We start from the raw sequence: 27,677 nt of genomic DNA on the forward strand, positions 1-27,677 counted from the left end.
TTTTAGACTACGAATTGCACACATTTTAGGAGACTATCTTCAAGTTACATAGGGGTTGTGAATTATATACTGGGTAAATACAGAAGTATACTTGAGTTAAAGTACACAGTACAAGATATTTTTGCTAGGGGAGTATACAAGAGGCGCAAGGTGTACAAAATCTGTACTTTTTAAACTAGATAGAACCTCAAGGCATGTATCTCAGGTGTAGGTGCATGTTATACACGGGGTGCACGTTATATTTTTAAAAATGATGGTCTTATTTTTTTAGATTAAAACGACTGTGCTGCTCTTACAAACTAATGAAAAGTTTATTTATTACTGCGATTTACCTTACTTGCTGTGGTTTGCCATGCTTTCACTATGATTTTACTACAATACTCTATGCTCTGCTTCAGAAGTTCAAGCCGCCCTCAGAGTGCCTCTGACACCTTAAATGAGGATCATATCAATTAAGACATGCAGATTAAACTCCTGTTGCCTTGCAGTTTAAGCTACTTCAGACTTGACGTGGGGCCTAGATCATTTCTCCAAAACCTCTAGGATGTAATTAAACTCAGGCATTATGAGCTCATAGTAAAGTTGGATATGACAAAACTGCATTGCATTGACTGGGAATGGTTAAAGCATAGTTATGTGTTAGTAAATGTTTCTGGCCTGAACACTAAAACTGAGACTATGACTTTGTTCTCTAGCTCGCTCTCCAACTCCCTCGCTGTGTAATTTAAGCACTTTGAGATAAATATTTCCTTTTGTATGTCCAGACCTTTTCCAAAAGAAACAACTTAACGCCACTCAAAAGAAAAGCCAGGACAAAAGCAACCTTTGTGCTTTCTTTCTCAGAAATGAAAAACATTGCTTGATGAATAAGAAGAAAAACAAATCGTTCTCAGTCCGCATGTCCGTCGTAGAGCTCCGGTTTCTCAGTGGCATCGAAACACGTGTTTTCTTTTCATATAGCAAACCGCTGAGCCACAAATTCCGATTCCTGAAGAAAAATGCCCCCGCTGACTAACTGAGCACATACACATGTGATTACAATTAGAGACCGTGGTCTGTCAAATGCTTTCTCAGGACGAGAAATGGCCTTTCTGTTCATAAAGAAACACACTACACTGCAGTTCAGAATCCCAAGAGGATATCAAAGCAGGCTTAATTCTGACTTTTTTTTTCTTTTCTTTGTTTTTTTTTGGGGGGGAGGAAGTTCACACCACATACCTCACGTCACGGAGCGTCAGTGCTGGAAGGCTGTGCAGTGTGCGTAGGTCTCTGCGCTGTGTGTCTTGAACAACACCCCCATCCCCAGGGAGACTTTACCCTTTTGGCTCTGCACACTCCTCTGCTTTAGCTCTCTAAAGAAAACAGAACGACTCAACATCTGGGATCCTAGACAGCAAGAGGGGAGCTTTCCTTAAAGAGCCCTTGTGCATCTGTATCTTTTCTGGGCTGTCTTGATAGCAAGATAGGGGTGAAACGGGACTAGGACAGAAAGCAAAATGTCCCTAAAAGTAGCAGGTTCTAAATGTACCTGACTCTGAATAATATTTAGTTCAACACTGATAATGAACTATTAGTTCACTGTGTTAACTGAATTGACTTTATAATCTCCCTCAACACTTCTGTGCCTACCTGCCTTTGCATGTATGAGGATCTGTGTGACGTGTGTGCACTCTGACCCTTCGGCCTAACTAAACAGTCCATGCTGTGCAGGTTTAATGGGAACCATACAAAGATGGCAGAAAGGAAGTAGGAGGGTTTGGATGGCTCTGTGTTCTTTGCAGAAAGACTAACACAAAGCGGTAGAATTCTGTGAACTCTAGCATTGGAATTTAGTGTAACATTAGACACAGGAACCGTTCTAGAAGGAGAGGAGAAAAAGAACGAGAATTCCTGTAGTCCAGATGTTGTGGAACTAATGCACAACACATTTTATTATTTCAAGGATTACAAATGGGCACAGTGAACTACCACTTAAAATAAACTTGAACATTTATGTACTTAGAAATATTGAAAGAAAATTCCATTCAATGACAAACGTTTCCATGGAGTCTTTTTCAATGCCTTTAATCATTTGTCACTGAATTTCTGTTGATTTTAGTGTTTCTAAATTCAGCACGAGTGTTTGTTATGGGTAATATTTCTGTACAATAAGAATTGGTAATTTAAGTATTAATTTGCTGTGTGGTCCAGTGGTTAAAAAAGAAAAGGGCTTGTAACCAGGAGGTCCCCGGTTCAAATCCCATCTCAGCCACTGACTCATTGTGTGACCCTGAGCAAGTCACTTAACCTCCTTGTGCTCCGTCTTTCGGGTGAGACGTAATTTTAAGTGACTCTGCAGCTGATGCATAGTTCACACACCCTAGTCTCTGTAAGTCGCCTTGGATAAAGGCGTCTGCTAAATAAACAAATAATAATAATAATAATGAACACATGGCTTTCTCTTCAGTTCATCATATACACAAAACTATGATGTATTCCACACTAGTACTAATTTAACTCTCTTTTTAGCAGGGCAGGGAGAGGCATTAAAATGTAGGAGGATAATATTTATTTGTAGTCATTTAATACTTCATCAATATGGTTCTAATTGAATCCAAATAAATCCTGCTTTGCATTCAATCTGTTTATTGCATGAAATTACAACTACCCCCAACCTTTTTGTGCAGTTAAAATGTTAATTGAATTCTGCAGGGGCTTAGTCATATTTTAAAGCCTTCATCAAAATCAATTCATCGCTAGCAGGCAATCGTTTCAGAATGTGAGCAAAGCAATTAGCCCAGTTCAGTTTGTAACTGCAGTACTATCGTGAGGTGAAGAATCACATCACAACGGGAAATTCCCTGTCAGGATCTTGAGCTCTCATCGCCAGTGTGACAGATCATGTGGCTTAGCTCATCTCAAACATAGCCCTTAGTAAGCAATAACAGATTTTTGTTTGGGCGGATTTGATTTTAATGCAATAAATATTTATGGCTTTACTGTGTAAACATGCTAGAAAAGGATACTCTGTCTGCTCCTGATCCTATAAAAACAGACCATAAACTGGGGTCCTGCTGTAATGATCTGGCCCCATGCAGAGTAACTCGTAATTAAAAAGTATTTAAACAATGTTCCTGGCATATTCCTCAAGGGTGAAGTCAGACGCACAGTATTTGTCAGCTTTAGTGGCATTGTAATGTCACCTTCTCTCTCCGTGCCTAAAGCAGATGAGATGACGTTAGATCTTGAAGATGCAGACACTCTACTTAGAGCAAACTCAAGACACATAACAGACCCATTGTTCAGTGATGTATGGGGAGTGCACTATTAAACAAGGTCTAGTTTTAAAAGTACAGACTTTGTCAGGTTGCCAGTAAAGGTTTCTGTTGCTGAATTTAAACAGCATGCCAGTTGTGATATTGTAAAGAACTTCTTTAGACAGTATCCAGGGTTAGATGGGGAGTTTAGGGATCAGTACTCAGGTCTGCTGATAATCCACAAAGTTTGTATACAGAGAGACTAGGCAGAGTAGCCATCCAGTCTTTCCAAGATACATGCTTGGAAATTAAATAATAACCCTTCAGCCCAACTGTCTTCACCTTGTAATGAGTGACTACTCCATCATCCTCTGCAGCACATTCATTTTAAAATGCAGCCACAAAAATCTTCACATAAACGATGGGCTAGATTATCAAAGCTGCTCTCTTTCTTTCAAAGCGTCATTTGCACAATTTTTTCTCAGAGAGGTGAAAAAGCACCCAGTACAGTTGAATTTGCTGTAGAATTGTATTTGCCGCTTCCAGAAAATAAGTACATAGCTTACAGAAGCTTACAGAATCTTGGTATATGTGTTACTTGGCAGAACTTTCATATTGTGCTTGGGACAAGGATGACATAAATAAAGTAGCTTTTCTCCATGTGATGACTTGTCCAGTTTGGGGTTAAGCATACCGCTCTGCTCTGCACAGACCACGCTGTCTGCCAGGTACTTCAGGTACAAGCAACCCTACTGAATTATGATATGTGTATCGGATACATTAGTGTTCCGCTAACCCAAGGCATTGGGAGTAATGTACCGCGTCTACCCTGTTTGTTTGCTATGTAGACCTGTCAAATGGGGTCAGGTATATGCTTTAACACACAGCGGTAGGGCTGAGCAATGCACAGCACGTACTGGAGCAGTTTACCTTGGCTGGCACAACATTGTACAGTGACAGTTATATATGCTGGAAACGAAAACCAAAGGGGATGGATCTTGTATGCCCCGGGAACTGGGTCAGTGAGAAATGCTTTACTGTGTTGTGCATATTTATGGTATGTTTTAGATAATCATGTATGCATGTATAATGAATGCTCACAGAAAGGAATGTTTACTTGTATCCCATTGCGACCATGCAGAATACGGATGGTTACAGAATGCACATGCATTGACATTGCAAAGGTCGTTTTCTTTTCTTTTTGTAAATTATGTTTTTCAATCTGGCAAGCATATAGTGCCATATGAGGAGGAGTATTTTATACAAGTATTCATGGAATGACGGCCTGACGATATGATACACGTAGATTTTGAATCATCAACTACTGCATATCAAATTAAGACACTTGGGATTAATATTTTGTGAAACAACTGTCTGCTTTTCCTTGTGCGGCTCACATCCTTGCCTGGGTTTAAAAAAATAACAAAAATGTTGTGAAGTACTAAATGATATACTTGTATATTAATGAATAACACTAACACCATTACCCTTTCATGGCACAACTGAATGTAGAGGATATACAGTAAACGACATCTTCACAGTATGTTACAGCTCAGAAGAAAAGTGAAAACAGGACTGTTTTTCTTGCTTTTTTATTGCTGTACTGTACAGATAACATTTTAAACATGGACTTATAAGGGATTAGCATTCTTCCTACACTTAAATGCAACCCTTTTCTCTGAAGTTTAGAATGGATGTTAGGAAGCACTTGTTTAAGCAGAGAGTTAGAAATGCAGGGAATAGAGACGAAGTAGGATCTAAAACACTGGGAACATTTGAAAAATGACTAGATACTGTCCTTTATATACAATATCCCCTAGTAGCAGGTGTGAATGGTGTGCTAACAAGTGACAAGCCACGATGGGCCAACTGTCCTTTTGTCCTTCCCAAACTTTTCTCATGTCCTGCTGGAAACTCTCGCAGCTATGTGTTTTTTCAATTCCAATTCCTTTTTAAAATCAATTCCCAATTCCCATTTCAACAATTCCAACACATCACTGATCAAAATTGCAATTGGCAGTATTCTGTTAAAATAAGCTTCTCACAGTGGCAACACATTCCTTACCTTGAAGTCGCTGTTAGTCAATTAAACTGACTTCAAATGAAAGCAGCTGAACAATTATTATGACTTTAAAATATATCAGTTCCACGTCCGGTGCTGCACAGCAATAAAACAAGAAACCGCAGCACTAATAAAAACCAGGGACGGAATACACTGGAGCACAACGACCTCTAGGATAGTCCAACAGTAAGTGTTCAGCCAGCATCGCTTCAGGTCAGCCAGGCTGCTAATTACCATGCATTCCTTTTGTGTTGAGCAAGAAAACTATGCAGATTCAGAAATAAACTCAAACAAGTAAGGAACGAACCTGCTGGAGACTGCGGTCATTAAAGTTGCTAGCATATCACGGCGAAAAATCCACAGTTCTGTAGGCATTGAAAACATCTTCACATTGCATTTTGCTCCCGAGAGTGCAGTATGCTCTCTCAAAACACACCCACTCCTATATAGTTTCAAGCAGACTCTTATTACATACATTCTTTAATCGTAATGCATGAAGGTTTTTTTTTTTTTAGCTAATCATTTAAACTATTAACAAAGGACATACCTTCAAGTTTAATAAATAAATAAAACACAGCGACCGTTATCTGCTAAATACAGTGAGGAGTCCCGAGTCATTTATTGTAAATTCCCTTTAGCTTAGATTATGTCTACTGTGCCTGTGGGATAATGGTCACTGTGCTCTGAATGAGACTTGCTGAGACATGGAGCATCATAAAAACTAGGTAGAAAGCACTGTCCTATCTGAGCTCATACCCCATAACCATACCGATTGAGGCTGCAGATGACCTGTCTAGTTTTTGAGTGTTAGAAAAACAGCACGTTTTGTGAATTTTCAAGTTTACCATGCGCCCCTGTGCTTTACATGGTTTCATCTGCACTTGTGCACGAGCCTGGCTATCCTACTCCAGCATAATCGGCTATTCAAGCAACATTCAAAACCCACACATCCAGCTCTGACCAGCTCAAGCCTGGTGCTGTGGTGCACCGACTGAATTCTTAACAAGGAATAAATACCTCAGTGAAAGCAAGTTCCTGTGGGTTCAGCCATGATCAGCAGAACATGCCCGGAACATTGGCCTCCACTCTGCACACCAATCTGAACAATCTGAACCAGGGCAGCAGTGTGGAGTAGTGGTTAGGGCTCTGGACTCTTGACCGGAGGGTCGTTGTTTCAATCCCAGGTGGGGGACACTGCAGCTGTACCCTTGAGCAAGGTACTTTACCTAGATTGCGCCAGTAAAAACCCAACTGTATAAATAGGAAATTGTATGTAAAAATAATGTGATATATTGTAAGTCGCCCTGGATAAGGGCATCTGCTAAGCAGTTAATAATAATTAGTCAAACTCAACTCAAACGCTTTCTTCTTCTATAAAAGATCATGGGTAGAAACAGTTGTTGTTTTTTTTTTTTCAGACAGAGAACCAATTAAATGTAATTCGCTGGCCAAGGGTATATGGCCTTGATTCTTGCAATCTGTACCACATATAGCTTTAGAGCAATCATTAAATCCTAATAGTTTGCAACAGTATTTTCAAAATGTAACCCTTTCTTATCCTAGAGTTTGGGGCAACAGAAAAGAGACAACCCTCAATATTATGGAATAGATGTTCCTCACGTCTGTATTACTGTTATTAGCAGCTGCAATTATAACCACCCCTCTTCTGGGTATTCCAGATAGGAATAGTGCAAGCCTGCTATCTCCAGGAGGTCTTGTGTGTTTTTCATTAAGACTCGAAAGTGACCATTCATGGTCTTTTTTTTTTTTTTTTTTTTGGTCTTGGAATTAGGAGAGCAATCTGGATTCTGGGGAGACTTTTTTGAGTAAATACAGTAATAATAATAATCATTAGATGGGTCTGTTGGTAAAAGTTAGCAAGGGAGAACCACTTTTACCAGCAGTGGGATGTAAAGAGGTTCGATTATAAGCAGAGACCTAGTTGTAGAGTAGTGCTAAAACATCTAGCAATAGGATAGGATCCAAGCCTCCCATCCTAAGTTGGCTTCCAGTCCTGGTCTTTGTTCCAACCCAGTTCTAAATTGTTTACTGTAATTGAACTAAATAATCTAATTTTACCTGTTAAACCTGGAGTGGAATGGCCCTTCAAGACCGTGGTTGGGGAATGTGTATTAGAGGACAACTTAAGAACCTCCAGGGACCAGTGCACTTAACTCAGCATGGTGCCTTTATCGTGAAAACTGAACCCGAATAAAGCAAACATGAAGAGGAAGGATTCTGTAAATACAGCATCAAAAAATGATGTGATAACGTGCAATGTTAGCCATGGAGACCTAAAATAGGGACAGAGTTTATCGACTGGGTAGCAGAGAAAATGCACTTTGCGAGTCTTGAGCACAAGTGAGAAGTGAACTGAAGGCTAGGCAAGAGGTCCCGTCTGCATCAGAGGACAGGATGAAAGTGAGATTTAGCACCCTCTCCAGCATTAGAGCATGGAAGCACAGACAGCAAGTTCAAACCAGGATCAAAACAGGCTACAGAACTAGGGCCTCACACACGGTAAATGTATCCAAAAATGTGTCATTTGTAACTGGGAATAGATGGCTGTGTGTTGTATGGTTTTCTATAAATTTGTTTCCCTAAAATATATAATAGATGGCTTATATTGGTTTTCTATTTTAGAATGTGTTTTCTGAACAGATGCCCCATTACAAATCAATAGGTAGGGGGTTGTGGAGCCTTTTGGCTATGTTGGCTGGGTGCTTCTTTTTTTGTCCCAGGAAATCTCAAGAAAGCAATTCCCATGTCTTTATCCTGCAGTTGTTGCGAGTGTCCTCGCTACCAGCACTCAGTCAGAGATAAAGGTGGTGGCGGAGACGGACGTGAGCCTGCCCTGCAAGCACCAGCTGGGGCACCTGGACTCCAGGACTCTGGACATCGAGTGGCTGCTACAGGGTGCCGACCAGAGCCAGAAAGTGGTAAGGTTACTTTATTAAAAACACCACGCGGGAATCTCACGCTGGCTCCATTATCAGTCAGTAAGACTGGGATTGAAGCACCTGCCTCGTGGTGCCCAGCAGAACAAACAGGAGCCTCTGATGGATGTGCAGGTTTGCATCCTAAGATCAAACCAAAAGAGTTAGCATACCTTGCATCAAGGATGGGGCATTAATAGATGTTATGATTTTCAAAGGATATTTGCTTTTATGAAATGAGTGACTTGCACACTGCTTTTTCTTCCCACCTTTGAGCAACAGGATAGGATTTAATCCTCTGCCGCACAGTTCTCTACAAAACGGATTTCACAGTCAATCCTGCAGAAACTTTAAACGTAACACAGGAGAGGCAAACCTTTTAAACCGATCCAAGGGGGGAATGCCGATGAGTGTGCAGGCTCAGGCTGCAAAACATTTTCGAGGTTACGTTTGTCCCACAGCGGAAATCTCAAAGGATAGCTTAGACCTAAGCTGCCAAATGTATTTATTTTAATTTTTTGGTTCACCCTGCAGAGGCATCAAAAGAAGCCAGTCAGGCGTCTACTATTTTTAACCCATCTGGGCGTGTATTCAGGTCAGTAGACCTATCCCCTCAGTGCCACAGCTTATGTATGTTAATGAGTAACTTCCACTTCAAACCAAAGCTTTTCCACTTTAATGCCTCTAGTTGAAGTAGCGCTCTAGTGCCGACAACCACAGGCAATGTTGCTAAATTTATCACATTAAAGTAAGACACATGGTCTGTTGTTGGGACTTACATGGGTATGTCTGTAATGCACCACAGAGCGTGTGCACCAAGATCACCAGTGAAGAGACAAGGGATGTCTGAAATATGCATGACTGGTCTAATTCAATGACTTAAAGGGCATATGCACAGATTCACATGTCATTCGGGCATCATTATGTCATTCTCCTTTTTCTTACTTGGTTTTTGAGTTTTTTCTGCTTCCATGAAAATCACCTGGCACTGAACTTTAAACGGATCCACGCGCTTCTATAAAACACCACAGGGCAGGGAATATATTTTTAGAAATATTTCAGTTCACTTTTTTCCTGGGAAAAAGCATTTGTGGAAATGATATGTTCACGATACAGGATGAACAGCTTTTTTATTTTGGAATTAACACAGAGATGGAATTGGGAATTAGGAATTGATTTTAAATGGGTATGCATTTTAATAAATGAACCTAAATAACCCCCTTTTCTTCCTCAGCCTTATGGATGATTTTAAATCAACAGAAACGTTTCTCTCCTTCTCATTTCATCTCCATCCAACGAACGGTTTCTCCAGTTTGACTCTTTAATAAATGAACTAAAACTAAAACGGGATCCCTAGAGGATAAAGGGACAAACAGAAGTGCTCACGCTGGGTCCCACAATGAATTCTGTTTTCATGCGGCTCATAATTCCCCCGACAGGAGTGAAAATCTGACTTGTGTTCTGCTGTCTATCCCCCAGGTGATCTCATACACAGGGGGTCTGGTGTACGACAACTTAAATGACAACCAGAAGGGCCGCGTGTCCTTCGCCTCGGACTACCTGACAGGAGACGCTTCTCTCAGGATCTCCGCCCTGAAGATCAGAGACTCAGGCCAGTACACCTGCAAAGTGAAGAATGGAGGACAGTACTTCTGGAACCCCATCAGCCTCATAGTCTTGGGTAAAACAGCCCTTTTTTTATTATAGGGCACATTTACAAACACGTTTGCTCAAGTGCACAGGTTTCAACACTTTGTTTTTCTAAAAGGAATAGTAAAAAAGTAAGATTCTATTTTCAGCAAAAGCTTAGTACATATATCCCTTTGTTGCATATATATATATATATATATATATATATATATATATATATATATATATATATATATATATATTCCTATATGTTGTACAGTGAACTATTTCTGCATATTTCTCAAGTTTAAATATTTAGGATAAAACTTTGTAAGTGGGGCACAAAGAGAAGTACAATACCCTCTTGTGGTCTGAGAAATGAAATACCGTATGAAGCATTGCCAAAAATCTGCTTGCACAGCTTCTATAACAGAAACTTCAATTACTGCAGGACTTGTCAATAACACGTATAATGCATGTACATAACGTAACTGCGGTGCTATGAGTAATCATTACGCTATGCTCTGATTGAACGACTCAGTAGTCAAAACATGCACTCCAGCTCTTAACTGTTTGTCTTGGTCCCAATCATCTAAAATTCTTAAAAGGATTTTAAATAAAAAGCAAAGACAATCTAGCACGCCCCAGTTGTCTTTAGGATAGTCTCCGTTTGAAGAATGCTTTTAAACTCTTCCAGACATTGAAACTAGTCATGCTTCTGGAAACAACCCTTTCATGCAGGTCAGCGATTCACTTTAAGAAGGGATTAGAAAGGATACCTCTGCAAGAGAGCAGGAGGATGTTACAAAGAAGAAAAAGAGTGATAAGTAAAATAGCAAGCACATAAGACACTTCTAAAGGACAGTAGCCTACTCTACAAAGCAGAGCACAAGCATAAAACAATGAATTTCCATTACAACGCATGAACAACATTAGCATAAGCATGCCTATGCAAGGATGGAAACAAGACTTCCATTGCATTGCAGTGTGATCCATTCCTGGCTTTACTATGAGTTTAATGAGACATACCCAAGCTTGTTACCTATACACTGTGGCTAATCAAGCTTGCAGTAAAACCTGGAATGGGTGAAACTGCTATGCAATAGGAGTCTTATTTCTATCCCTGCTATGTGTCCAGGCTTATTGTTGGAACTGTCAGACCTGTGAAATGGTCCAGCTTTACTAGGTTGAAAAATGTTTCATTGCTGTATTCCGTCAACGTCTGTAACTCTAGGCTGTGATTTCATTTGAACCATAACGTTGCTGTCGTTCTAGCGCCTTCAAACAAGTAGACAAAAGCTGTCAAGAAGATGCAATCTGTGATTTTCAGCAGTTTTGGGCGTACGCTGCAAAGTGCCGAAAAAGGTCTGCGATATTTATTTTTGTGCTTGTGTTCTCCAGTCAAGCCTTCCAAACCCCGGTGCTGGCTTGAAGGGAAGCTGCTGGAGGGGAACGATGTGACGCTGGGGTGCGGGTCGGCCGACGGCACCGATCCCATCACTTACAAATGGGAGAGAGTCCCGGAGAAAGGGAAGAGCCGGAGCTATCTGCCCCCACAGTCACGCATTGGTAAGAGCCGGAGCTATCTGCCCCCACAGTCACGCATTGGTAAGAACCGGAGCTATCTGCCCCCACAGTCACGCATTGGTAAGAACCGGAGCTATCTGCCCCCACAGTCACGCATTGGAGACACCTAGTGGTGACATTTTACTGCATAATGTAGTTGTTGCCGTCATTATTATATGAATAATAAAAGCACAGCTTACTTTACATAATAAGGGTGTCACTTGATCTTTTCAGTCATACTATAAAACGCATAAGAGCAAGTGTTAGCTTGAAATAAGCAGTACCCTTCTCTTACCTGCCAGTCAATCCCAGAATCCCGATACAGACATGCAAATAAGCAGCTCTTTGGTGTTTCTTTGTGTTTGTTTTAGACTTGAATCACCCAGAAATCGTCATTCTGAGAAACCTGACCATGGACAGTATAGGAACCTACCAGTGCACCGCCAGCAATGAAGCTGGGCAGGACAGCTGTATTATCCAAGTCACCATGCATTGTGAGTATGAGCTGCAAGTAAACAGTGTCACACACACACACACACAATAACCATCTGCAAGTGAGAGCTTCACATGTCACTGGTGGCCAGGTCTGCCCTTACATTAAGGTAAATAAATGACTCCAGACTTGCACATTTCATAACTGAGCCTTTGTGAGACATCGTTCACATGAGCAGCCAGATCAGAGTGTACAGTATCAGGTGCTATGACCACAATAAAACAAATGGAAATAAAGAAAACTGTTCACAATGTTGTTATGCATTTCAATTCGATCAGTTTCAGCTAAAAAAAATCAATTTTAACTGTTGCATTTTAAACCTCCGTTTCAATATAAAACGCCTCAAAAGCATAACAATAACTACAGCTTATTCTTAGACAATAACTACGTATTATCCTATTTTAATCATTAGAAAACAGTTTTATAAAGTTATTTTAAAGCAGACATACCCAAAACAGTGTTCAGATTGTGCATTCAGATCAGTGCAGCGCAAAACGACCCCCCCAATATGCCTGAAATATGTGTACCTCCAAAACATTCAGCATTTACTTTTATGCATGAGAAAATGGCCACAGCATCAAAATACATTTGAAATAAAGAAAAATAAAGGGGTCATGCTTGACTCCTTCCACATTATGTAAGTGTACCTCCCTGTGCTGTACCAGGACTGCCAGTGTGCGTGCACTACCACTGCACTTCACCGTACCAGACAGCTCAGCTCAAAGTTTAATGAGAATAGCATCATGCCTTTGACTAGCCCTGATTGCGCTCCAGGCTGATCGGTTATGATTCTGCTTTGCTGACAGATGTGAGAGGAGTGGGTGTGGTGGCCGGGGCTGTGGTGGGAGTTGTGTTCGGAGTCCTGTGCATTGTATTAGTCGTCTGGCTGATCCTGCACAAGAAAGAGAAGAGGAAATACGAGGAAGAGGAGACACCCAACGAAATCAGGTGCCTGCAGACATGCACTGCACCTCACTTCTGTGTTCATGTGGAGCTATCTTAACATGATAGGGTGACCATGTGGCTCCGTGTTCACCGGGACCGTTTGGGACGGTGCAGGCTTTTCAACTGACATTGCAATGCATTCTGGTACCTTTTACCTGTCGTAGGTACCTTTAAGAGAAGCTGGACTACACTTACCAGAATGCATTGCTATGTGAGTAAAAACTGTTTATGAACGTGAAGTCATATGGTCATATGGTCAACCTAGTCTATCAAAAAAATATATGTGTTCTCCCTTTCCTCCCAGGACCAGAACAACCCAAATCCTCCATTAAATTGTGTTTGAAAATGAACCGTTGTTTATACGCAACAAAAACAGGTGAAACATTGAGCTGGTTGGGTAACATAGCTCTGCATAACACTGATTACATCTTTTACTATGTTATAGTTATTATTTTAATAAAGCTATATAACATACTCCCAACTTTACATAATAAAGCTGTCATGTTATTGAGGTGTTATGGTGATACTATAAACCCAAGAGAGAAAGTCACCCGAACTAAGCAGTAAACAACAGTGACATCATGGTGTGTCTGTTATTATTTTCTTTAAAGGCAGTCACATTGTTTTAAAACCTATGGTTTTAAGAGCAGGCAACGAGTAAAAGATATGGACAACATCCTCGGTCTTGATATAATCTTGTTCATCTTTGTTTTGCGTGCAGGGAGGACGCTGAGGCCCCGAAAGCTAAACTGATGAAGCCAAACTCGTCCACCTCCTCCAGATCTGGCAGCTCTCGATCGGGAGCCTCCTCCACCCAGTCCATCGTGCACAACAGCACCACCCGCAGCCAGCGGCTCCGCCCTGCAGCCACCCTCAAGGAGAACGGAGAGCCGCCCACCTACTCGCAGGTGGTGAGCAAGGAGCCGGAGCCAGAGCCAGAGCCAGACACCGGCAAAATCAGCAACGCCACCCTGGAAAGAATGGGAGCCACCGCAGTGATGATCCCTGCACAGTCCAGAGCCTTCCAAACAGTGTAGGAAAGAAGCAAAGGAATAAGGGTCCTATAACTCCGAAAAACATGAACACGAATCAACTGAAGAAAAGGGATCATTATGCTATAGGGAAACTTAATAATGCTCAATGGCTAAAATGGGGACTGAAATAAAGGGATCGTTGCTGGACACTTTAAAGGGATTTAAAAGGGAATTCAGAAAACCGCTTGCCCTCGTCCCATAAGCCCAAAAGGAACTTGCTAAAGTCTTGCTGGAAATGGACACACATTTTCATTAAGTTTTATTGTACGGATTTCCATCAGAGTATGAAATAATTTAAAGTATTTTTTTTTTCTATTAGAGTAGGGGGCAAAAAAGGAAAAACACTGATCGTTAAGTTTGGTAAAGTGGTTGGGGGATAACGGCTGAGTATTTCAAACAAAAATATATATATGACATAGAATTAATATACAAAGTGTTACCTTACATAACGTCCCGTTGAATATAGAGCCAAAGACATTCCTGCTGCCAGGGCGTCAAATTGTCGACAATGCGTTTCATGTTGCATTTAGTGAGCCTCACTAGGGGATTGTGGAAGATCACACCAAGATCCACTCATGCGCAGCACAGGAATCACTGCAAGACTGACCCTCAGCTTTCTTAGAAAGACAATGAACCTCTGGCCTCACATGACTTTGCACGTCAGCATTGGAGAGTCTGGACATTGCTCATAGCATGTGCAGCTTTAGGCTGTTGTTCATCACCCTCCAGTCAGATATAGACAAAGAAATGCACCTGATTGACGTGTCTGAGGGACCCCAATCGTCCATCACTTTGCTTTGCGTTGCTGTGTGAAGAGCTGGATACACCTATACACCACAAAATGTTACAACGTCACACTACAGAAAAATCACATGGGGTCATTTGAATGCCACAATACTGCATCTTGAACTGTCACATGTGCCGTCCATATTTTAAACTTCCACTGTTAGATGTTTTTTCCTGTCTATTGCGATATACCACGATGAGGGCAGAGCAATGTGTAGTAAATCGTAGTGAAAGCATGGTTAAAAATAACGGTAAAGGCAAGTGTGTGAAAAGCATGGTAAACTGCTGTTCGTCGTGATGGTTTTTTTACATGGGATTGCTAAACCCTAGCTGGCCAAGTACTGTGTCTGCATCTTGGAAGCTTTCAAAAGCAAGACTTTGCAGAAGCAGTGACACTGGAAATGTATGAACTGGTCCTGGGTCTTGGCGTGGCTCATCACTGCTGTTTTAATGAATGCTATATATGTGTATTACAGCTCGACATTAGCACCTGACAATCCACTATTAAGCGCTACAGCCCACCAGAGTCAGTTTTAAAAGAGTTCAGACAATACATTTCATTGATAAAAAGAATGATTATGCTGTTCAAACCATTTCCGACTTTACTACTGCATAATTAATCACCCCAGAAACCCTGTCCACCCTACTAAGTAATGCTTTATCAACACATTGAAACCCCATGACTGCTATTCTTCATTCACATGTTTTAAATGTAATTAAGTTTAAGCCTGTAGCTGTCAGGCTTGTCTTTCCTTATATGCATGTCTTCTGGTCATACAGGCCACAATTAAAAGGGAGTGTACTGTGCAGCTCCTTATTATACTTACTGTAGTAGTTGTGATTCTAAAGAACGAGTGTGCGGAATGTGCAGGAGATTACAAAACTAACTAACCCATAAAGCAGCCCCAGACATGTCTTACAGATGTAAACGTATGTACTGTGTACTTTAACATCAGTAGGAGCTTGCTCACCCAATTCTACTGAACCCAATAAATAAGCAAAGATTTAGCTAAATACATTGTAGCATTTCAAATTGAATTACGCTTGCAATCAAATATTTTTTACTGCTGAATTCTGGTGTTTATTGTTACATTCCAAAATAATGAATACGAACGGCCTTATTGAATGTGCTTTCTGAGTACTGACAATACAGGAATGTGTGTGTGTGTGTGTGTGTGTAACTTGTAGGCTGGCACTGATTTCCACTGTGCCATTCCAGGGCTGCCCGTCTTGAACATAACAAGCCAGATTCCTGTCCTCTGCTCCCCAGCAGCCAATCTTGTTATTTTTATTCCTTCAAAAGAGATTTGATGGATACAATGCCAGGAAATATTAAGAGTGACTGATGGTGTAACAGCCTAAAGGAAAGCTCTTTGGTGACGTGAAGTATCCCCGGCATACAACTCCAGGACATCTCTCCACCTAATCCGAGTGGATGTGTGCTCACCAGGGCAGGCATTGTTCTCAATGTTTATCACAAAAGTGAAGTATTATTTTCATCTGAAGACTCAATAGAATTGCAATGGTGCATTTTCTTTTTTCTAGATTTTCTCATTGAAAACAGCGCCACCAGGTGGCCAACTACACATGCAGCCAGTTTCACAGAGCCGAACAGAGAAACAGTGAGGTGTCTCTTACACAGTCACAGCCATGTAGCTAGTTACGGCAAGTGACACGTTTTTTAAAATCCGTACCATCAGCAGTATCACGGGTCCCCTTTGCTCGTTTTATACTTTCATTTTGACATATGAAGATGTTTGAAATACAACTCTGTATAACTGAGCATTGCTGTTGCTTTCTGGTACTTAACCACCCCGTGCTGCAGGTTCCATAGTGTATTGTCAAAGCAGCTATTTGAAAACTGGCTTCATCTGTCAGCCACTATCCCTTGTTAAACGATCTTGTACTGAAATGGCACAGCTCTGGCAATGCAACGTTTCTGTAAGAAGGAGCGACAGTGGCGCTGCAGCGAGATGAACAGATGGTGGAAGGGTACCACATTGGTAATATTCTAATGTTTTCACATCCCAACAGGGTTGAGTCAATTCCATTTCCCTTTGAATCAATTCCAACACATCATTGATCAAAATTGCAATTAGCAGAATTCTGTTAAAATGAGCTTCTCACAGTGGCAACAAACTGAAGTCGCTGTTAGTCAATTAAATTGGCTTCAAATGAAAGCAGCTGAACAATCGCATCAATTATTAACGCCTCAAAAATATCAATTCCTTCAAAAGGAATTGGTAATTGATTTTACAAAAGGAATTGGAATGGAAAAACAGGAATTTACCCCAATTCTGCATCCCAGTGGCATCTCCTTCCTATTACAAAGAACTAAGCTAGTACTTTACTGTTGATGAAATTCAACACATCAAATGGAAATGTATTCCACTAAGACATGCAAGAGTGTGCTTATGAGGTGGATGTTCCTCAGTGCATGAAAATGACTATTAGAAAGGGAATAACGGGACTATTAATATTACTCACTGCAGTAACCCTTAAACACATGGAAATATAAAACATGTTAAGATACAGTTGGCATAGCAGTCTCGTTTACTATGTTTGTCAGGCTGTAAATCATGCTCAGTGTAGCCTCTAAATAAACACATGATTATAAGGGACACACCATTATACCCATTGCATACTGTCATTTACATGTTCTTTCTTTGTTTAAAAATCATGTAAATACACCCTTCACCATTAAATTGTATATTTTTACAATAGCTCAACTATTATTGTTTTATTTGTAATAAAATATTCAATTGCAATTAATCTGTCTCTTACAGTGCCTCTCTCTACATCTGGTGGTACATGTAGCCACTTGACATCGACAGCTAAAAGGAAAATAAACACTGTGCACCTTTGCAATTAAACCATGCTGTCTCTTATTGATTTAGTTAATCTAGCATTTTACCTACATTGTATTCCATTTAAACCAGAAAGTGAATTTGAATTTTGCAGTGCTACTGTCATCTAGTGGCCACTGAGAAAATTGCAGGTAAAAAATATTTTATTTTCCCCCCCAATAACTTATTAAAAGCGAGCTGCTCTCACAATGACACTTTAAAAAAAAAAAAAAGAGATTAAAACCAGAGGAACTTAATACATTTATTCTGGAACAAAGGCAGAAAAAAAGGATCTTCTTTTAAAAGCAGATGTGTTCTAAAACAAGAAGCAAAACTTAGAAATCTGCAGGGCACACAGCCTGTGGTTAGAAACTAAAACGCACATCTTCTCTGAACAAATTACAAAACAAACAAACTAAGCGTGACGCAGTCTGTTTAAAGGTGCTGTACGCTGTCACAGCGAGTGAGATTTTCATTGATTTCAGTGCCAGAGGAACGGTGTGCAAATAGACTATTTCAAGTGGATTCCAAACGGGGTGGTCTGCTTTTCTCCCATTGCTCGCCCTGGCCTCAGCTCACCGTCTTGCCACTCCCTCCGTTTTCCACGACCCTCCGTTTCTTCTCAGCGGTCGTTTTAAAGACGCTTTTCCTGTAGAACTGGAGCTCCTTGATGCTCTCCTGGATGTCACCCAGTGCTCTAAAGATACAAGGATGCAAACTCAGCGGACATGTCGCTCCACAGGATACAAACAACGGATCACAGACGCATGACAAGGACATTAAAACCTGCAAGAGCACGTGTAGAGCATGCAGATCTACTTGTAAAGACACAAGTGAAAATCGCAGGGAGAGAAAATAAATATTCATTAAGAAATATAGGATTGCAGATTGTACAAAGACTTGAAAGAACAGCCGATATTACTACAGCATTGCGCACAACCGATTTCAATCTGTTCACTAAATGCATCTTACTCGTGACCCATAACGAAAATCATTTCCATATGCGTAGCAGTTAGCTATTTGAAATGCCATACTGTGCAACGTTTCGCATTCCACGTTTGAACTGAATGAAGACGGAATGCATCCCATTGCAGAACTCCTGCATTTGAGCTCAAGCTGCTCAGAATCCCCCTAGTGGTCAATATTAATGATGACATCACCTTCATAAGCAGCTGACCCCTGGTGCACCTTTGTTCATGTTCATAACAGCATAAGATTGCAATTAGCATTAAATACATCAAGTTTGCAATGCTCTTACTGGAAATATACAGCATTATGGATGAGTGGCTATAGGAGTAAAACAACATTCATAAATGAAAACAACGAGCCCACCCAATTAGAAACTGCTCCGAGTTCCTTGCTAGCTCCAGCAAACTGGTGGAAACTCAAGATGTTTCTGAAGCCTTACCTGTGGGAAGCTTGCTTTCTGGGTGCTAGATTATACTCCTCTGGAAACCAGCGTCTGGGAAAAAGAGAGAGACATGTTAAATAAGTGCTGAGCAACGGTTAATGCTTTCAAATTGAATTTCTTATTAGTGTTCCCTCACAGACAGGTCTTCCAGTATGGGTTATGAACAGCCTTGGTTTACCTGCACAGCTCCTTGATAGTGCTGACATCAATGATTCTGTAGTGGAGGTGACGCATGAACTGAGGCATGTACTTGTCCAAAAACTTCTTATCAGCATGAACAGAGTTTCCTGGAAAGATGCCATAAGTACAACAGAAATGAACACTCACGTGCCGTTCTGCAATTTCAATGCATCGGCAAAAGTAAAGATCCACAATAATGCACTGGCTTATTTTATTATCACTCGAAGAGATTTGTCTGTCAACACATGGAATCATTTTAAACGTTACACTGTCTCATTATCAGGCTCCCTTGGTTTACAAACAAGCCATATCATGTGCACACTTTTGATTCTTAACAGGCTGGTTTCACAGACTAGAACAATTTTAATCCAGAAACAATCCCTAGTTCAAAAAAAAAAAAACACAGGAGTGGATATCTGCTACCATCTAGTGGCAGTTTTGGTATAAAAAAGTTATCTTGCCTTCAAGTAAGAACAACACAAAAACCCAATTGCACCAAGTAGCCCCCTCTGTAGACTGCAGACTGAAGTGAGAGGGTGGTTGTTCAAGACAGTATTATCAAGGTGCACAATAGAGAAAATTGCATGCCCCTTAAATGTCGTGGGCACTAAATAAAGAAAGCATGTGACAGTTACCGGCTAGCGGGCAGAGCCCGGGGGGAGTGTGCTGCCGGACGAAAGATAGGAACTCGTACTCTGCCTGCTGCAAAGAGATCCTGCTCTCTCGTACTGCCTGGGTCAGGCCTGACTGGACAGGTGGAGAAGAGACAAAAAACAATAAACTTCACCCGATACAAGACTTACATACCACAGCCAGCCTCAGTCAAACCAAAAAATGCAGGGATGGAAATAAGACACCCATTCCATTGCAGTTTGATCCATTCCTGGTTTTACTATGATTTTAATAAGACACACCTGAGCTTGTTAGCGATGCACTGTGGCTAATCAAGCTTGTTGTAAAACCTGGAGTGGGTGAAACTGCTATGCAACAGGAGCCTTATTTCCATCCTTGAAATGGATTTTAATTGTATGTTTGGGTTACATATGGAACAGGGGAATAGACAGAGGGGGGGGGGGGGGGGGGGGTTTGGTCACACTTGCAAGAATGCTGCGTCTCTAAAAGCAAACATTAGAATTGAAATAATGTACCGGACTCCTCTGTGCTTTCAGCAGCCAGCCTGCAGTCTGTGCTGCACTTACCTCTCCGTGGTGTTCCTTGCACCAGTCTGACATGCCGTCCAGGAGCTCATCTGGCTGGTTGATGATCAGGTTCGGCCCCTGACAGTCACATGGGACAAGACAATGCATCAAACAGCGCTTGTCAATAGGTGGGTGGGTGGCACAGAGAGTATACAATCAGACTGAGAGCTTATGGATAATTCACGCCTACCTCTGCAATGATATTGAGATCCGAGTCTGTTATGAGACAGGCCATTTCAATAATCTCGTCTTTATCGATGTCCAGTCCGGTCATCTGTAACAAAACAAAATCCCAGCTTATGCAATACATTTACATTGTACCAGTAAAGAACACTACACTGCAGAGTATTGCCAGGTTTTATAATCAAAAAATCACTGGTTCCCTTTCACCTAAAACTGGCATGGATGCTTATAGGGGTGGGACGTGACAGTATAGTGGTCTAGGAAAGCCACCTCCATTTAAAACTGCAGGGATGGAAATAAGACTAATTTTGCATAGCATTTTCACCCATTCCAGGTTTATAATACAAGCTTGATAAACCAGTGTATAGGTAACAAGTTCACGACTATATAGATAGATAGATTCAGTTCAGTACAAATTAAATACCTATGTAGTACGATAGCTAGACTACACAGTCATCCTGAGTATATTCAAATGCATGGACGTCATTAGTTAAGATGGCTCAATTAAATCTACAGCTTACCTCCAGATCCACCCAAACCAGTCTCTGAGCCATGCTTTCCTTGGGGGAGGTTGTTGAAGCAGTCATCGTTGTACTGAAGTTGCTGGCTGGCGATACTGCAAGGAAGCGATCAAATGCAAGGAACGGGAGCCTCGGTGCTTTCGGTTTGGAAGTGACAACAGGGCGCAGCCGGGGTGCAGCAGTCGTCAATGCTGCGGCTGCTTCTAGTCCTCGGGGCCCGACCACGGAAAAAGGTGAAACTGGGAGTCTAAACGCACAGTGACAGGCGTTTGAACCAGTAAACAAGCGCGGTCTGACTCCCGCACTAATTCTCTTCCACGCTGTTCTCATATACACTGTCATCCCCGCCGTTTTCCGACAGGAACTGTCGTAAAGAAAATTGCAGAAGGCAATGTGGAACGCATCACGTGATCAGTGCTTTCCTACGTGGAGACTGTTATCAATGGGTTGTCACTAAATTAAAACAAATGTGGAAGCATCATTATAAGTACTTAATCTTCTTTTGTTTTCAATTCATGCATGCAAGAAAACATATTATAACACTATATCTGCAATATACAATTATTGCCAATGTATATGTAATTGATATAAGGAGACAAATTTAAAAAATCTGGATCCAAATACTGTGCTATGCAGCACTGAACTAATAAAGTGCTTGTACATATCAACTTTAAACTTGTTAGGGGCATTCCTTATCACTAGGTGTCCTACGTTTTCATGGTGTATAGTTATAGTTTTAACATCCTTTGGTAATGTTAAATGCCGACACACAGCGCAGTGAGAAAGAGGTTTGCGTGGCAAAATCAGTGGAGCCAAAACGAGGCTTGCTGGGCATGATAAACCGGACGCAAAGCGAGGCTTTGACAGAGGCCTGGTTTTTGTTTTGTTTTGGAAGTAAGCGTTGCGTTTCTGTCCTGTTGTCCTTGTTTTGGTCTTTTCGTTTCGAATTTTTTTTTTTGTGGTTTAAGAAATGGGAACTTCTCACGAAGCCGACCGAACTCTTTTTGTTGGGAATCTGGACTCGAATGTGACGGAGGAGCTTCTGTTTGAGCTTTTCTTACAGGTACAGAGAGGGGTGAGGTGTTTGGGTTTGGGCGGGTATCATTTGGAAATCATTTGGATTAGTCGTTTTCACTGCATGTAACATGTCATTATTATCATACAATTGAAGTGAAAGATTTGAAAACTCCCGCTTGACTGTGACTGACTATTCTTACTACGAGCAGTCAGCTACCTAGTTCTGTGCAGTCGAAAATCCCTTTTAAGAAAACAAACAAACAAAAAACTGTTATTACAGCTTTGAATTGAAGAAATGTTCTATTCAGGAATGAAACGAGTTCGAAGCACGAGTAATATTTTATTTTTGTTTATAAAGATACATTTTGTAATTTGCAAAAAGAGCAACTTCCGGCGGAAGGTAGACCGTGTTTGAGTGTGAGAGAAAAAAACAAAAATATTGTTGACAGTTGTTGCAATTGGTTATTATTGTATTTCTTATATGAGTCTGACAAACAATAACAAGCGGCTCTCTTACAAACATACACAAACAAACAAACTCACCCTCGTTTATTTCTAGGCTGGTCCTCTGACTAACGTCAAAATTCCTAAGGATAAAGATGGAAAACCCAAAATGTTTGCTTTTGTGAACTTCAAACATGAAGCTTCGGTGCCTTACGGAATGGAACTGCTCAATGGAACACAACTTTTTGGGAGGCCCATAAAAATTCAATTCAGATCAGGTAATGATAAGAGAATGTCTGATTTTAAATCACCGTAATATTAAAAGTGTGTATGTCATTAGAACAAGTACTTTAGTACCGTAACGGGAGCTTCGGGATAAGTCAAGTGTTTCTACCTAGAAATGAAGCTCGGTTAGATTATTTGCTGTATGATGAGATTATTTACATTTTCTCCAACCTTAAGGAAGTTCCCATGGAAGTCAGGGCTCAAACAGCCCAGGGCATTCACAGAACAGTAGCCCATCAAATACTCCTGGTCCACAGGGTGGCAGGTATGCACCTCTTATTAAATTTGGTGAATTCTCTTGACTAAGTCTTAGTTCATAGTTCTGGAAATAAAAAAAGGGAGTCATTTGTGCATATTTGCATATAAAAACTATGTAACTTTACTGGTCAAAACAGAACATGAAGTTGCATTACAAAATAAAAACCCTTATATACTTTTGAAAGTTATAAAAGTGAGTCGGTGTACTCAAGTACCTTTACAAAGTTTTAAATAATAATGCTAATGTTATGTTTAACACATAAATGTCCAGAAATGTAACGGGAAAGGGACCCCAGTTTTATTGAAATACCAAACAAAATCATATTTCAATTTATACACAATGTGCATCCTAAAAGTGTGATTCTGACCACAGGTTTGACCGAGGCATGGACGTGGGTTATCAGAGCTACACACCATCACAGCTGCTCCAGAGGTCTTTCTCATCGCCGGACAGCCTCCAGAGACAAGCTATGGTGAGTCTTGTCATCTTAAGCATTTAAGGTCAGAAAGCACAAATTGCATGCTGGGATTTGTGATGTGTTGTGTACTGACATTGATTGCAAATGACCTGTGCGTAATCATAAATGTTTGTTTGCAGATTCATTCACATTTTCTTCTCCTTGCTTTCTCTGCAGCTGTACAGCATGTGGCAGCAGCAGCAGCAGGGGAACGGAGCAGTGTCGCCTCTAATGCAGCCTGGATACCAAGCATCTGGGCAGCAGCACAGACAGGGCAGCTCGGGGGGAAGCTGGCAGGACCTTTCTGCCCATCGTGTGCACAGACAGCACTCCCATCAGTACCAGCAGGATAACGAGCACTGCAGCCGTGGGTCTGGGTCTGACAGGCACGTCAGGGGTCAGCATGATGACCGGATGAACCACCACAACCGAAGCCACAGCCGGGACAGCAGGAGGGAAGATTCCAGAGATGGAAGGTGGCGCCAAAACAGATACTGAGTTACCGACAAGGGATTCTCTGATTTGGTTTATTGGTGGTACTGATCCAATTAGTTTTATACCTCCTTTTTTATAGCTTTTTAAATTTTTATCTTTTTAAATCAAACAAAAAAAAAACTTAATTTGACAGAATTGTTTTGTGTCAGAGAAAAGTGTTTTATTAGTTTTTGAAACCATTTGTGGCAGAAAAAAGTTGGAATACAGTAAATGTATTATTTTTTATTTTAGGATTGGTAAAAAAAAAGAAAAAAAAAAGTTCATTTATGAGTTAGTGCTGATACAATATATATAAAATCTAGCTTTCAGCCTTGTAAGCACTATGGAAAATTAAAAAAAGGAATAACCCCATGATGTAATATAGTGTTGGGCAGATTCTGTAATGATTTGGTCACTACAATGGGACTAATGCAAGTTTCATTCCCATTTGAAATCCTTCTCCAGAAAAGTAACTATGCTGCTTGTATGTTGAGGTTGTGTAGTACCATGATTTTCTGTAATGTGTACTGTTAATACAAAATGGTTTCTGCTTTTAAAAAAAAAAAAAAAAGTAATGAGAGGGGGGATAATTGCTACCAGCATATACACACAGATGTCTGTACTGTTGTATATAATTGATACACTTTTACATTCTTAAAATCCTAACTTTGTAAAAATAAGATGTGTTTTTCTGGTTTGAAATGTTTAGTATTTTAACTGTTGCATTTCTGAGTGTACTGTATACAATCTGCTGACTGGGAGCAAAAACATTGTAAATCATAGTTTTGACATGCCAGCATTTTAAAGTTTTACTATAGATGAGACCTACAATCAATATTGAGTTACAATGTTCTTGTACCCAGCCCATGAAATAATAACCTTAAAATTTAAAATAGATTTTGTATGTTGGGTGTGGGATTAAGCCAGAATATTGAAAGCTGTTACCGCTTCTCCCTGCTATGTACTAACACCCTTGTTTTGGAAAGGAAAAATGAAAGTCTTGATTTTTGTAAGGTTAAAACACTCAGGTACAGTCTGTAAATACAATTTAACGGATATTGTAATTGTTTTAATATGTTGCAATAATTAAGTTACTCCAGTTTCAACAGTTGTGGGTTTTTCTTTTTTTTAAGGTTGATTTTGTAGCCTAAAAGGCACCACCCAGGTCATATAAAGTTGTGTTACTGGACACTCTTTTGAAATACATTATTATGTTTAAGCTGTGACGCTGTACATTTTTAGTGCCTGTATTTTGTTAAAGGAAATTCAAAACCATCATTGTTAGAAAACTAGTAGGGAAAACATTTATCTAAAGTTGTTTCTTCTTACTTTTACAACACTAGTGGGTTTTCCTGTCCTGTCTGGATCTCGTTTAAGCCCCATCGTGTAATGCTCATTTTGTCATATTGCACGTCATTCACAGTATTCCATTAGTGTATGTTTAATGTAAATTAGGAATGCTATGATTCCGAACCTTTCTTGGTAGTATTCTGTTTATTCAAATTTGAAGACCTTGAAAAGGACTTCTGGTTGAAACGTTTCTCTTTGAATTTCTAGTACTTCTCAATTCAGCGGTAGTGAGTGGTTAATAGTTAAAACTTAGAATAATGTTGTGATCTTTCCAGGTCAATAAATGTACATTACAACTGTATCTTGCTGCCCCACACACACCCCACAAAGACACTACATCCCAATTAGAATAAATGTCACCCATCAGCAGAGGGCTGGTTATGACAATATTAAAATGGATGTTTTCTACATCGACTAGCGTGGCTCGATTTGATATGAAGGAAAATAAAAATCAATAAAGCCTGTATGCCCCCGGAGGTGATTTATGTTAAGATTGCATGCGGTTTATCACAGGCCAATTAAGAAAAGGTTTTTGGCACTGTCAAATAAAAGAGCACTTGGCGCACAGCCTGGAGCAATGCAGGAGAGTGGCTCGAGGGGATCCAAATGGCTTTTATTAAGATCTACATCCTCCTGATCATTTATATTATATATTGTCTATTGACTGCCCACTCTGTATTTTTTTATATTCAGTCTCTTAGGTTATTCCTTGTGGAAAGGTTTTCATACTTTAGGGTTGGTTATTTCAGACATTCACCTATAACAGTAAGTGACGTGATAATATAAAATGATTCATATTGCTCCGAAATCCCAGTGGATGGTTGTCAAAAGAGCATTTTATCTTGCATGAGTCTTGCACGCTGTATTTTGTACTGCAGGTGCTGTCCAGGGTCCTGATTCTTCTCCCACTGGTGTTGCTGCAGTCTGGTTTTTGATAAGGTATGTTAAATCATGTCTCTTTGGTAAATGGTTTCCTCTAATGATAGTTTAACCCCAGGTTTAACAGATAAAACGAGATCATGAACTACTTCAGGCTAGATGTTTAATAGGTTCAGTTAACAATTCAGAACAGGGTTTGGACCAAAGACCAGGAATAGAAGGGCCAACCTTGGCCACCGCTGGGTTTTAAAAGGCACACAGATGTAGTTATGTGCTTTAACAATAAAATAAAGCGGGGCTAAAAAAATAAGAGACATTTATATATCTATATACTATTTTTCTTTTTTTGTAAATATTTATTATTTCAAAATACAAAACATTTCTGAAGCAGAGTAAATGTTACATGGGAGTCAAGCATTTGGAAATGTCACTTCAGAAAAACTCCATCGTTCGGCTTTATGGCGTCTAGTCATATCTAACAATGCAACACTGCCATGTGTTCTGAGCAGGGCACACATATCCATGAACATGCAATATTACCGGTAATGAGCTGGTTCAGTACTCAGCAGGGTTCCACACACACGCACACAATGGTTTGGCAAAATTAAACTTCAGTGTTGGAATTTTAAAACATTATTTTTTTAATAGCGTACGTTATTTGAGAACTAGGGTTGGCAACTGGTTTAGAATTGACAGAGCTGCAGAGCATGATAAAGAAATGCCTAATATAGCTGCTCAGAACTGTGAGCAATAAAGTCTGCGCTGCCAAACGTTCTATTATTTGTTTATTTAGCAGACGCCTTTATCCAAGACGACTTACCGAGACTAGGGTGTGTGAACTATGCATCAGCTGCAGAGTCACTTACAACAACGTCTCACCCAAAAGACGGAGCACAAGGAGGTTAAGTGACTTGCTCAGGTTCACACAGTGAGTGAGCCAGGATTTAAACCGGGGACCTCCAGGTTATTAGCCCTTTTCTTTAACCACTGGACCACACAGCTGGTTCTGTTGCCTTTTCTGTAAAGGTAAGAAAAGAGATGACACCTGGAGCCAGGTTAGGCTGTCCGTCTTAGTGCAAACTTCAAAGGTTAGCCAGTCTGGCTTTGGGAGAATAAATAGCCTGATGATATAGATGCAGGCATTCTTAGTAACAGCGCAGTACCTTGTGATAATTAGCTTTTTATGTAGATTACTGTAAATTTATTTGACCTCATGAATCATCTATGGCCGTTATTCCAGTGACAACTTGCATTGATAAAAAAAAAAAAGCGCTATTACTGACTCAAGCTGTCTTTTACCAAACTTATGAGAAAACTGTGTTGAAAATGACAGGCGATCAAGGGGTTAAAAAGATGACTGAATGATGTAATCAGACTCAATAATGTACAACATGTCCATATAAAGAGAAACTCCATATCGCATGTTGAGGTGTTTGTAATAGTTTATTGAAGAGTACCAGTCGGCAAGATTATTAGAAAGTGGAC

At 40.4% G+C, this 27,677-nt stretch overlaps 3 protein-coding genes across 3 annotated transcripts in view; 2 read left to right on the forward strand and 1 right to left on the reverse strand.

Annotated features, from left to right (window-relative positions):
• The window catches only part of LOC117966680 (CXADR-like membrane protein), a 38,955-nt gene extending 21,496 nt beyond the window's left edge, over positions 1 to 17,459 (forward strand). The window contains exons 2-7 of the mRNA XM_059009840.1: positions 8,080 to 8,237; positions 9,714 to 9,915; positions 11,265 to 11,432; positions 11,801 to 11,923; positions 12,729 to 12,870; positions 13,589 to 17,459. Coding sequence (XP_058865823.1) covers positions 8,080 to 8,237; positions 9,714 to 9,915; positions 11,265 to 11,432; positions 11,801 to 11,923; positions 12,729 to 12,870; positions 13,589 to 13,904 — 1,109 coding nt within the window. The 3' untranslated portion in view covers positions 13,905 to 17,459. The remainder of the gene's footprint in view (positions 1 to 8,079; positions 8,238 to 9,713; positions 9,916 to 11,264; positions 11,433 to 11,800; positions 11,924 to 12,728; positions 12,871 to 13,588) is intronic.
• Positions 17,460 to 17,781: 322 nt separating this feature from the next.
• Positions 17,782 to 21,392, reverse strand: LOC117966682 (oligoribonuclease, mitochondrial-like). The gene is made up of 7 exons (XM_034913253.2): positions 21,028 to 21,392; positions 20,514 to 20,597; positions 20,324 to 20,401; positions 19,760 to 19,871; positions 19,123 to 19,231; positions 18,942 to 18,995; positions 17,782 to 18,230 (listed from the first exon to the last, which is right to left on the reverse strand). The coding sequence occupies exons 1-7, from the start codon at positions 21,367 to 21,369 to the stop codon at positions 18,104 to 18,106; spliced, it is 906 nt and encodes a 301-aa protein (XP_034769144.2). The 5' UTR covers positions 21,370 to 21,392; the 3' UTR covers positions 17,782 to 18,103.
• Positions 21,393 to 21,844: 452 nt separating this feature from the next.
• Positions 21,845 to 25,069, forward strand: LOC117397128 (RNA-binding protein 7). The gene is made up of 5 exons (XM_033995687.3): positions 21,845 to 22,090; positions 22,604 to 22,766; positions 22,951 to 23,038; positions 23,405 to 23,504; positions 23,667 to 25,069. The coding sequence occupies exons 1-5, from the start codon at positions 21,998 to 22,000 to the stop codon at positions 23,985 to 23,987; spliced, it is 765 nt and encodes a 254-aa protein (XP_033851578.3). The 5' UTR covers positions 21,845 to 21,997; the 3' UTR covers positions 23,988 to 25,069.
• The last annotated feature ends 2,608 nt before the right edge of the window (positions 25,070 to 27,677 follow it).

This window comes from Acipenser ruthenus, chromosome 39 (genome assembly GCF_902713425.1).
Source record: "Acipenser ruthenus chromosome 39, fAciRut3.2 maternal haplotype, whole genome shotgun sequence".
NCBI classification, from domain to species: Eukaryota; Metazoa; Chordata; class Actinopteri; order Acipenseriformes; family Acipenseridae; genus Acipenser; species Acipenser ruthenus.

Excerpts from the sequence above, each read along its gene's own strand:
- LOC117966682 (XM_034913253.2), bottom strand. The coding sequence starts at position 21,369 with ATGACAGTGTATATGAGAACAGCGTGGAAGAGAATTAGTGCGGGAGTC. Across the intron at positions 20,598-21,027 it reads TGGTTTGGGTGGATCTGGAG|ATGACCGGACTGGACATCGA; the intron begins GTAAGCTGTAGA and ends GTTTTGTTACAG. Across the intron at positions 19,232-19,759 it reads CGGGCTCTGCCCGCTAGCCG|GAAACTCTGTTCATGCTGAT; the intron begins GTAACTGTCACA and ends GCATCTTTCCAG.
- LOC117397128 (XM_033995687.3), top strand. The coding sequence starts at position 21,998 with ATGGGAACTTCTCACGAAGCCGACCGAACTCTTTTTGTTGGGAATCTG. Across the intron at positions 22,091-22,603 it reads TGTTTGAGCTTTTCTTACAG|GCTGGTCCTCTGACTAACGT; the intron begins GTACAGAGAGGG and ends GTTTATTTCTAG. Across the intron at positions 23,039-23,404 it reads CCTGGTCCACAGGGTGGCAG|GTTTGACCGAGGCATGGACG; the intron begins GTATGCACCTCT and ends TTCTGACCACAG.